Raw genomic sequence first — 12,199 nt, 5'->3', positions numbered from 1 at the left:
ACTGACTGTTTATTATTCACTGACACTGTTTATTATTCACTGACACTGTTTATTATTCACTGACTTTGTTTATTATTCACTGACACTGTTTATTATTAACTGATCCTCACTTCTAATCCACTGACACTGTTTATTATTCACTGACATTGTTTATTATTCACTGACTTTTCTCTGATCCTGGGATCCTGGCTGGGAGGGGCACCCAGGTGACCCCAGGTAAAAAGTTATTCCATTTCAAATGTTTTGACTACTTTCACGCCCTGTACTATAGGGAGCAGAGCTGTACAGGGGACAGTGCAGTGCCCACAAGGCATTATACATTATACATTATACATCTGTCATATCAGATTTTTCTTATATTCAAAGTCTTTATATTTCACAGTGTGCATATAGTGAATTACACCTCCAGGTTTATTGAATGATAAGATCAGGTTTAATGAGAAGCAAATCATGATTTTAATATTTTTATTATTTTATTTATTTATTTTTAATATAAATGCCTTACTTATCCTTTTGAAAATACTATAATTGCACGAAGAATTACATTTCAGAGATACATTCAGAGACAGTTCTATAAATAAAATGTAGAATTCAGTTAATTTGTTTAGACAGTTGTGTCTTTGGTCAGGAGACTGCAAGCACCGCCAGTGGCCATCTAGTCTTTTCACAGCCTGTGTGAGCTGATGGCAGTGGGTTAGATATTCCTAGTTACATAACAGGAAACGAACAAGAGCCTCTATAGAAACGAGGAAGGAGCTTCTGTCAAAAACATGATCTGGATAAATCCAAGGAATTCGACTCAGAGATGACGCCATGATGTATTTTTGTAATTCATTGTGTCACGTGACATGAACACGCCCACGCGGAGTCTACCAACATACATGAGGTTCCGACATCTGTCCATAGATTTCGACTTCGCATAGCGTGAGATAGTCTTCTCGTGATGGAATAGTCACCCCCACATATTGCCCTTCCATCCCGTTACAACATACGGAAATCTTCACAGCGGGCACAACGCCTGTTATCGTTCCACATCTGCCAGGAAGAAAAGGAAAGACTAGAATTCAACAGCATCTCTGACATTACAACCAATTATGCTTCCAGAAGTTCCAGCGCAAAGTATAATCGCTAACTGGCAACGCAAACGCAACGATTACTAAGGTCCTATACCGCTGGAAATACGTTCTCCCATTTTCACTCATCCCCCTTGGATTTTCAATGTGGTGCAGAGTTCATGTACAAGCTTAAAACAAAATCCCCAACAATAATAATAATAAAAATACATAAGTACAAATACAGTCAGAAAAAATAAGGGGGCAGGGGAAAAAAGGAGGATGAAAAGGAGAGATGAGAACATGAAAATGGGGGGAACAGTAAAAGATAGAGAGCACTGAAGCACAGGAAGGCCCAGGTAAAACAACAGACCTAGTAGTAAGAACTCTGGGCTGAGATAAAAGGGGGGCAAATGAAGGATAGAGATCATGTTCTGGTGACATGAAGATGGCGGATCTCTAATCCCTTATTCCCTTATAGGTGGGCAGGGCAGACATTTTATCTTTAACCACATGCATGCATCCAATCTCTTCTGAGTTCGGCAGCACAGTCCTGATGTTTGAGTCCTGTCCCGCATCCCAACTTAGTTCCCTTGTGTCCCACTGTGACGAACTGAGCCTCGTCACGTGTTCTTGGAGGGGCCTGCTGGCCAGCCTCTTACCAAAAGACTATGGGTCCTTTAAAAAACCTGTAAACAGACTTGGTTCGTGGGATTTATATTTGGTTCGGGAACCGAACAGCCGCACAAACCGGAGACCACCCTGGAGCTTGTTAAGCCTAATTGCTACTTTGTAGCAATTTCTACCACAGTGTTCGTCTGGGTGACTGCTATTCCTATGGACGACCACGAGGTGGGGGCCATCTTGTTCCCGCAACGCAGGCAGCAGTGTTTGGGCATGAATTTAATGGAACTGAAAACAGACACAGAAACTCCCGAACACCGCTGGACTTCTCCACTTAGAAAAGCGCTGTTCGGTGGAAACGTTCCCACAAACAAGGGGATCAAGCTTCAGGGTAAGACTATTGACTATGTTCGGTAGTTTGTTCGTTTTTAAACTACTGAACTAGACCAACCGCAAGCCCTGATTCTCTGGATCTGTTTTGGGCATGGGACCATGTGGGCGGTCGGTCAGGAAATTACTGAACCAATCTGAGTGATTTTTGGATATGTTGGTCACCCAGACCGGGGCTATCAGTGGATGTGACTTTTGTGGGAATTTTGTATGTTTTAAGGTATTGTTAGGGTTTTGTAAAAATGTATGTTTTCTGTGCCTGGAGATAATTGAGTTTATTACAGTACTGACTTAATTATCTCCCAGGCATAGGGGAGGGATTGACCTATTTTGTAGGTCAAGAAGGCAGGTCCAGAAGGGAGGACCCCTTGCATGGGGATCTGCATATAAGGCCAGTTGTGGCTGCCATTAAAGAGATTTGTTTTACCCTTCATGAAGTCTAGGCTCATGTTTGGGGAATTGGAGAGCTATATTCACTCTGGGAATTGCTATAATCACTATACTCCCTTGGATCACAACGATTGCTCTTGTAAGAGCAGCATGCTTCGCTCTCGGGACTATGAGAGGTCTATCCACTGGAAGCTGGATCCTGGTCTTGGGTCCAGGGTGGGTGGAGGACAGCGACAAAGCTGCGTCGGTGTTCCAGTGCGGTGCTGATGGTACTCAAGGATTACAAGGAAGCAGCGATTGACGGAGGTACCCAGTCGGGATGCCAGGTGGTCCGTCACACCTACTTTTGGGGACAGTAGAGAACTGTCCCCAACAAACTTAGTGAAAACATTCACGCCAAGATGACCTGCTAGTAATTGGGTAATTTAACTACCTCCCACCTGCTTCTGGAAGCCATATCTGGGAGGTACGCATAATGTTTACTTATAAACCCAGAAAGATTAAAATGTCATTGGGAATAGGGTGGCCGGTGAGAACCAATTCTCTGTAGATATGAGGGGTTCTGTAGAAAGAGACATTGTGATTAAAAAGTACTAAACATGAAACAATCAGCAGGAACAGTCTATTGAGTTCCATAGTGATTGCTCTCCTTTTAGAACATTGTCCAACAATTGTTCTTCAATATACCCCACCTTCGTAATGAGTTAAAGAGACAGGCATGATGGCCTAGTTACTCACACAGGGTTTGTTTTAACATCTGGTGAGTTTCCGACACGGACCTCGGCTCCAATCAGACGTTCTGAGCAGCAGTCCTGTCTGGCAGCAATTATAATAGTCGATATTTTATAGGTCAGATGGAGATCCACTTTCCACCAGGGATCCTTTTCTTTACTGGTGTGAGAGCAGGAACCGAAGTCATAAATACCATCGCTGTTCCCATCTATGGCTTGTCTAGCGTACCCCATTACTTGATATAGGTAGACAGAGCTCTGCGATGCAAAGCCGTTTCTGGCTAGATTTATTGCTGCAAGAATGAAATGAGTATGGAGTTATTCACGGTATTGGCCGGTGTAGTACAGACTCTTGGTAAAACATACTTACTGTATATGGACCTTATGCTCACATACAGGCAATATTTTAAATCCTGGAATTTACAACTCCCAAAATGTATATTGCCACCGGTCTGTAGTATTGACAAATTGTTCCCTGGTGCGATTGCGTCACTGTTCTGCCCCATTTCCCCCCTCCCACCGGTGTTTGTCTTTGCCAATGTATACAGAAAATATTCAGAAGTCTATAGTTAACATCTACGGCGATTTCTGCAGATAAATCATTTGACAAGCTTATCTAAAATAAATAATCTGGGCCTAGATTTGCAGACAGTGACTTGGCTACACCTAGCAAAGCCAATAAACTAAATACATGACTCTTCCGATCACCATTTTTATGAGTTCTCCCTTTGTAATGGAATTCACCCTCTCCTTCCCATACAGGTATTTGTCTCACCTCTCGGAGGAGGAGCATCACAGCAATGAGAAACATTCAGGAATCCGAGCGCAATCAGAACCGAGATTACCTTCATGCTAAAAGGAACCAGAAATGCTGAGAGTTAATATTATGCCACCATTAAAACGAATAGATATCTATCTTAGGACCCGTTATAATATTTTTGGATAAATTTTTTAAATGATTTGATTTTTATCAGTAAACATTTAAAATGTTGTTGTTGTTTTTTTAAATATAAAAAATATCAAAATGTAAGAAAATATCAATAAAGAAAAAAAATATTAAAAAAATTACAATATATAAATATTTTTCTAAATATAAAATAAATTTAAGCGTCCCCCCCCCCCCCAAATAGTAAATGTTTTTATAAAGCTTATCCAAAAATATGAAATTTAGACCATAAATAAAGAGACGAGGCACATTGAATCCACAAAACCTAGCTTGACATCTTTTTTTATGCATTTTATATGCACCGAATGGTTCTTATCTGCCGTCACATTCTATGTTTCTATGTTTCTATTTTGTTGCCATGTTCTGTTACATGCAGCGCTAAGGCTCCAGGGAGCAGCCATCTTGTCTTTGTATTAGGTCCTAATAAGACGTATCACAAGGTATCACTGATATAACCTACATCCCTGATTACACAGCACATACAAGTGATGTCTCTTTTTTGTAATGATGCTTGAAGTAAAAGTTGTCTAACTGGGAATCGTATTACATAAACTGTAACCGGTAAGATAATTACACCATACATTGTACGTGTGTGCTGGCTCTATGAACAATCACTGTGCATATAGACAATCTGTGAAAATCTGAACAATAACATCTCAAACCCTAGAAACTTTTGGAAAGTCATAAATAAACTACAAACTCCCTCAATCCACTCCCAACCCTCCACTGTCAAAGTGGATAACCAAACCCTGCAACTTCCCTTAGATGTAGCAAATGCCTTTAACAATTATTTTGTTGGATGCTCCACTGCCCTGATTGCAGTGGCGGATCCAGGGGGGGGCAACGGGGCCCCCCTGGAATACCGACGGTCTCCCTCTCCCTCCCCCTCCCCCTCCCCTGCCAGCCCTGAAATGTGCGTGCGGACCGGAGGGGAGATCACAGATCTCCCTCCCCGGTCCGCAGGCACTGTGCTGGCGGCCGGCGGGGGAGGGAGGGAGTGAGAGGGAGGACCCGGAGGTCAGGCTGCAGCTCCTCCGGGTCCTCCTCTCGCAAGATTTGGAGCGTTGCCACGGTTACCACGGCAACGCTCCAAATCTCGCGAGAGTGAACTCTAGCCCGGGAGCGTGGGCTAGAGTTCACTCTCCCCACTGGAACCACCAATGAATCGCCCACCGGACCACCAGGGAAATGTCCCCCCTCCATACATAGAATATTTATTTAAATAAAAAATAAATATATATTAAAAAAAAAAGACCCCATACCCTTATATCACACATACACTGCCCCCATACACACACACTGCCCCCCATTACACACACACTGCCCCCATACACCCATACTGCCCCCCATACACCCACACTGTCCCCCATTACACACACACTGCCCCCATACACACACACTGCCCCCCATACACCCATACTGCCCCCATTACACACACACTGCCCCCATACACCCATACTGCCCCCCATACACCCATACTGCCTCTCATACACCCATACTGCCCCCCATACACCCACACTGCCCCCATACACACACACTGCCCCATACACACACACTGCCACCATACACACACACTGCCCCCATACACCCACACTGCCCCCATACACCCATACTGCCCCCATACACCCATACTGCCCCCCATACACACACACTGCCCCCCATACACACACACTGCCCCCATACACACACACTGCCCCCATACACACACACTGCCCCCATACACACACACTGCCCCCATACACACACTGCCTCCCATACACACACACTGCCCCCCATACACACACACTGCCCCCCATACACACACACTGCCCCCATACACCCATACTGCCCCCATACACACACACTGACCCCCATACACACACACTGCCCCCCATACTGCCCCCATACACCCATACTGCCCCCATACACACACACTGCCCCCCATACACCCATACTGCCCCCCATACATCCACACTGCCCCCATACACCCACACTGCCCCCCATACACACACACTGACCCCTATACACACACACTGCCCCCCATACACACACACACTGACCCCCATACACACACACTGACCCCCATACACACACACTGCCCCCATACACCCATACTGCCCCCCATACACACACACTGACCCCCATACACAGGGCCGGATTAACATAGGGGCTGATGGAGCTGCAGCTCCAGGCCCAGGCCCATGGAATAGGCCCATTGATTTAAAAAAAAAATTTTTTCACACACTACTACTCTTAGGGATTCCACCTGGCTTTTATTTTATTGGCACAGACAGTATTTGAGGCTGCCTGGCTGGTGCCAATATTGCAGTGATATTGGCAATACAAATGCTGTTATTTTTCTCAGTATAAACAAGAGATTACTATGCAATACCAGCACTGGCCAGTAGGGGTCACTGTGTGTGGAAAGAGGCAGTGATAGGAAGTTCTGGCATCTCCCTCCCTGCCTATCTATACTCACTGATCTGCAGGGGTGCAGCTACTGAGAGTCCAGACCCTGCAGAGACAGCCTACAGCTCAGGGAAGTAAGGAATGGGGGAAAGGCTGCAAGGAGACATACACTGAGACACTAAGGGACACTGGGAGACATTATGGCAGACACTGAGACACTAAGGGACATTGGGAGACATTATGACACAGACACATGGGGACACAGTGTCCCCATGTCTCCCAGTGTCCCCATGTCTCCCAGCCAGTGTCCCTGGAGCCTCAGTGCACCCTAGTCTCCCAGTGACCCCTTGTCTCCCAGTGCCTCAAGTGTCTCAATGTCCCCATGTGTCCAAGCTAGTGTCCCTAGTGTCTGTGGCCCTGGTGTCTCAGTGTCCCCATGTCTCCCACTGCCCCATGTCTCAATGTCCCCATGTCCCCCAGTCAGTGTCTCTAGTATCAGTGTCCCCATGTCATTAAGTGACCCCTATTTTCCCAGTGTCCCCATGTGTCCCAGCCAGTGTCCCCTAGTCTCCCAGTGTCACTGGTGTCTCTGTGTCCCCAGGTCTCCCCGTGTCCCCAGGTTTCCCCGTCTTCCTAGTCTCCTAGTGACACATACATGGGGACATAGACACATGGGAATACTGGAGGACACAGGGAGACATGGGGCATTGAGACACTGTGATACATAGGGACACTGTGATACATAGGGTCACTGGGAGACCTGGGGACATGACACTAGGGGACACTGGGAGACATGGGGCACTGAGACACTGATACATAGGAACACTGAGACCTGGAGTAATCGACACGTGGGGGCACAGGGAGGAATCCATCTATACAGCAGAATCAAACTAAGTCATTTTTTGGCGATTTTACAGCATTTTCTCTTATGTCACTCCTTGTGATTTACATCATGTGATGTCACCCATACATATTTAATTATGCAAATTAGTAAGGCCGGTATGTTTTTCCAAGAAAGGTGGCAACCCTAACTACTTTTCACATACTCTTACTTAAGTATGGAAACTTAAGAGGGATGTATGGGAACAAAACTTGTGTGGCCTGGCTGACAATGAATATAGTTAAAGGGACACTATAGTGACCAGAACAACTACAGCTTATTGAATTTGTTCTGGTTAGTAGAATCATTACCGTCAGGCTTTTTGCTATAAACACTGTCTTTTCAGAGAAAATGCAATCTTTACATTACAGCCTAGTGATAACTTCACTGGCCACTCCTTAGATGGTTGTTAGAGATCTTCCTAGGTCATGGCTGCCTAAAATGCATCCAAACATTCAGTGTCTCCTCCCTCTGCATGCAGACACTGAACTTTCCTCATAGAGATTAATTTATTCAATTCATCTCTATGAGGAGATGCTGATTGGCCAGGGCTGTGTTTGAATCATGCTGGCTCTGCCCCTGATCTGCCTCCTTGTCAGTCTCAGCCAATCCTATGGTGAAGCACTATGAATGGATCAGGCTACCTCTTCTGATGATGTCAGCAGACTGCTTGTTTTTCTGAGTCTAACAGCATGCAGAGTTACAGCTTCAGGCTTGAATACAGTAAGATTTTTACTATATTTATGGAGGCCCAGGGGGGCTAGATGGTGGTGTTAACACTATAGGGTCAGGAATTCATGTTTGTGTTCCTAACCCTATAGTGATCCTTTAAGGTAATGCTGACTTTGGTCTCTCTAACACTGTGGCATGTTCCCTTTCTTCTACACTCACTACATTCAGCTTTTCTCTGTCCCAGACTATATACCAGGATCTTCTGCCTGCTAGTAAGAAGGTAAGGAGACAAGTGGACCAGCGAGTGCTAGGGGACAGTCCTTAGAAAGCGTTGAGCGAGCGCATCATTAGATGCATTTATGCTAAGCTCAGGGTGCTGTCTGCATAGTATGCCCTTAGTTGGCCAGCTGCATGATTGGCAGGCAGCCTGACATGCATTCATGCCAGGCTGGCCTTCTAATTCTTTGGGCAGACATGTCCTCTTTTTGGGCATGTTCGCCCCTTTTGGCAGGTTACGTGATTTGTGTCAGTGGCACACCCTTTTACCCCGCCCATTGACTTCCTGCTTCACTGGACACTGCTGTTAGGGGTTATGGATTTACTTGAAAGATGAAAAGATAAATTAGAGGGAGATTAGTGTAGGGTATGTGTTTTCTTATAGCTGCTGTTTTCTTTCTCTCCAGCACCATCTCCATCAGATACATGATGCTTGGGAGTGTTTAAGTGTTTTTGGTCGATATGATTCTGTTATTAGGCCCGTCATAATTGTCAGCACCAGGCCCACTGGGCTGTTAATCTGGCCCTGCCCATACACACACACTGACCCCCATACTGCCCCCATACACCCATACTGCCCCCATACACACACTGCCCCCCATACACCCATACTGCCCCCCATACACCCACACTGCCCCCCATACACCCACACTGCCCCCATACACACACACTGCCCCTATACACCCACACTGCCCCCATACACCCATACTGCCCCCATACACCCATACTGCCCCCATACACACATACTGCCCCCCATACACCCATACTGCCCCCATACACACACACTGCCCCCATTCACACACACTGCCCCCCATACACCCATACTGCCCCCATACACACACACTGCCCCCATACACACACTGACCCCCATACTGCCCCCATACACACACACTGACCCCCATAGACCTGTACTGCCCCCCATACTGCCCCCATTGCCCACACTCACAAATACACTGCAATACTCACACACACACACTGCAACTGTTACACACACACATACTGTCCCACACATACACTGCATCCCTGACATACACTGCCGCTCTCACACACGCTCACACACTGTCCCCCTCACACACACACTGCACCCCTTACACATTGCACCACTCACACACACTACTGCTCCTATGCACTACTACAGCCCCATTTCCCAGCAGACTTCAGGTAAGTTGTCAAACTGTTCTTAAACGGTTTGACTACTTACTCTGGGAGGGGGTCCCGGCACTATAGACACCATAGCCACTACACTGAGCTGTAGTGGTTATTGTGTCTGGATTATTTCTTTAAATAATCTACAAGTGCCCCTCCCGAGATCAGGCTCTGGATCCGCCACTGCCTGATTGCCAAGCTAATAAATGACACGCATCCTGAAACTACAAATGTGGATCAGGCCCCATTAAATTTGTAAAGGCCCAATATAGACAAGTTCATTTTTAGGCCTGTACCTATTAGTGTCATTAAAAAACACCTTAATAACAAAAAAATGAAAAATCAGTGTGGACTTGATCAAATCCCAGCAATGCTGTTGAAGCGCAGTGCGCCGGCAATTGCTAAACCTGTCACAGCCCTAATTAACGAATCCTTGGTGTCTGGATACATACTCAAACTTGGAAGACTGCGAGAGTAGTGCCTATCCATAAAAGTGGTGACACTACTTTGGTTTCTAACTATCGCCCAATATCATTGCTCCCAGTATTGTCAAAAATCTTAGAAAAATGCGTCCATACACAACTATGTGAGTACTACCAACAATCAAACTATCTGACCCCTGATCAATCCGGCTTTCACCAGAATCACTCCACTACAACTGCCCTCTTAAAAGTTTGCAATGACATCCAAACTGGCATGGAACAAGGAGACCTAACTAGAGCTATTTTCCTTGATTTTGCAAAGGCCTTTGACACAGTATACCACAACATTCAACTGCACAAACTCAAAAACTCTGGTATTGGTGATCATTCGCTAACCTGGTTTCGATCGTATGTATCGCCTCGCTCGCAATATGTGTCCATTTCTGACAGCGACTCCCTCCCTCTCCCAGTCACGTGTGGTGTTCCCCAAGGTTTCATTCTCGGCCCCCTACTATTCACATTATTTATAAATGATCTGCCTAATGTCTGCAAATCCTCAAATGTACACATGTACGCAGACGACACAGTAATCTATGCGAGCAATTCCGATCTACCGCAGCTTGAGGCTGTGCTCCAAGTCCAGTTCAAAGAGGTAGAAAAGTGGATTGCAAAAAAACAAACTCTTCCTAAACACTGACAAAACTTCAACAATGATCTTTGGAACAGTACCTAAATTACACAAATTACACAATTTCCACCTATCCATCAAAACAATTTCAAATGGCACACTGACCGCAGTCCAATCAATCCAAATACTTGGGTACTTGGGTATGTTGTTAGACCCCAATCTATCTTTTGGCCTCCACATAGAAAAGCTTGCATCTAAACTTTATCCAAAACTAGGTGCCCTGTACAGAAACAAATCCTGCCTAAGCCCTACAGTAAAGGAAAAGATTGTACAGCAAATGCTGATGCCAGTCATTGATTATGGGGATGTAGTATATGCACCTGCACCGCAAACCCACCTTAATAAACTCAACACATTGTATAACTCGTTCTGCCGATTTGTGCTACAATGTAATTACAGGACCTGCCATTGTGACATGATAAAAGAACTAAACTGGCTGTCACTGGAATCCAGACGCACCCTTCATCTCTCCACCTCCCACCTCCTATAAACTCCGATCCAGTACCAGCACTTTATTTAGTCTGCCTCAATACAAAACGAAAGCCGCCTGATCCTCCTTCTCCTACAGAGCACCACAATTATGGAACGACCTCCCGCACAATTTAAAATCTTCCCCAAGCCTAAAGTCCGTTAAGAGATCCCTCTCTACATACCTCAAAACAGAATGCACGTGTCATGGTTGATTATATATTTCCCACCTGTTCTATGTTAAATATTGTGTATATTGTATATGAATATTGTTTTTGTATTTTATTGTACCCTATTGTAACAATGCAATGATTTGTGGACCCAGGACATACTTGAAAATGACAGAAATCTCAATGTATCTTTCCTGGTAAAATATTTGATAAATAAATAAATGTCCTTCTCTGCAGTATCCAATAATTAGGAATGAAGTGCGTACTTACCTGTGAACAGTGTGGGATCCTCTGCTGCTCTAGGTGCGAGCTGATGATGTCCATATTTATAGGCTGTCTCCACCCCTTTATTAAGGGATCTGACCTCAGGCTGTCACTAAGAGGTGATTTAATCTCAATCCATCAGATAGCCACTAAGCTTCAATTGTCCAGAATTCAGAATTACATTTTAGAACAAATTATCAGATCTGGAAAAATTCTCCACTTCAGCGATTGTTTTAGGTTTGACTATTTCGGTGTAAAATCTAAAATTAACATTAAATTTCCGGGAACTCAGACCTCAGTAAGTGACCTGCTAACATGGACCTCACGTTAATTCCTTTGGAAATGTTTTCAAATGATCACAATTCTTATTAACATTCGTGGCAACGTTTGTTGACAAATCATTTGGGAAGTTTAGTATAGTAGCCTGAATTTATAGAGTATATAGCAGGTGAATTTATTATTTTTTACTGGTAACGCGATTAGTTATTCTATGATCCTGTTTGACAACAAAACTACAAACCCAACTGGACAGAGATCTCGTACTGGTTGTTGTTAAGTGCGTCCGTATGATCCCTTACTGTCTGTTATTCCGTGAGATCCCTTACTGTTTGTTATTCTGTGAGATCCCTTACTGTTTGTTATTCTGTGAGATCACTTACTGTCTGTTATTCCGTGAGATTGCTTACTGTCTG

General features: G+C 44.8%; 1 protein-coding gene across 1 annotated transcript; it reads right to left on the bottom strand.

The window, feature by feature from the left end:
- Nucleotides 1-516: 516 nt before the first annotated feature.
- Nucleotides 517-4,038, bottom strand: LOC134607679 (fucolectin-6-like). Its single transcript, XM_063450221.1, has 3 exons — nucleotides 3,963-4,038; nucleotides 3,195-3,480; nucleotides 517-1,035 (listed from the first exon to the last, which is right to left on the bottom strand). Exons 1-3 carry the CDS (start codon nucleotides 4,036-4,038, stop codon nucleotides 870-872), a joined length of 528 nt encoding a protein of 175 aa, XP_063306291.1. The 3' UTR covers nucleotides 517-869.
- Between the last annotated feature and the right edge of the window lie 8,161 nt (nucleotides 4,039-12,199).

Source organism: Pelobates fuscus, chromosome 4 (assembly GCF_036172605.1).
Source record: "Pelobates fuscus isolate aPelFus1 chromosome 4, aPelFus1.pri, whole genome shotgun sequence".
Classification (NCBI taxonomy): Eukaryota; Metazoa; Chordata; class Amphibia; order Anura; family Pelobatidae; genus Pelobates; species Pelobates fuscus.
The sequence above is the reverse complement of the archived record's forward strand: the minus strand, read 5'-3'. Positions and strand labels throughout refer to the sequence as shown.

Excerpts from the sequence above, each read along its gene's own strand:
- LOC134607679 (XM_063450221.1), bottom strand. The coding sequence starts at position 4,038 with ATGAAGGTAATCTCGGTTCTGATTGCGCTCGGATTCCTGAATGTTTCT. Across the intron at positions 3,481-3,962 it reads TGATGCTCCTCCTCCGAGAG|CAATAAATCTAGCCAGAAAC; the intron begins GTGAGACAAATA and ends TCATTCTTGCAG. Across the intron at positions 1,036-3,194 it reads GATGTTAAAACAAACCCTGT|ATGTGGAACGATAACAGGCG; the intron begins GTGAGTAACTAG and ends TCTTCCTGGCAG.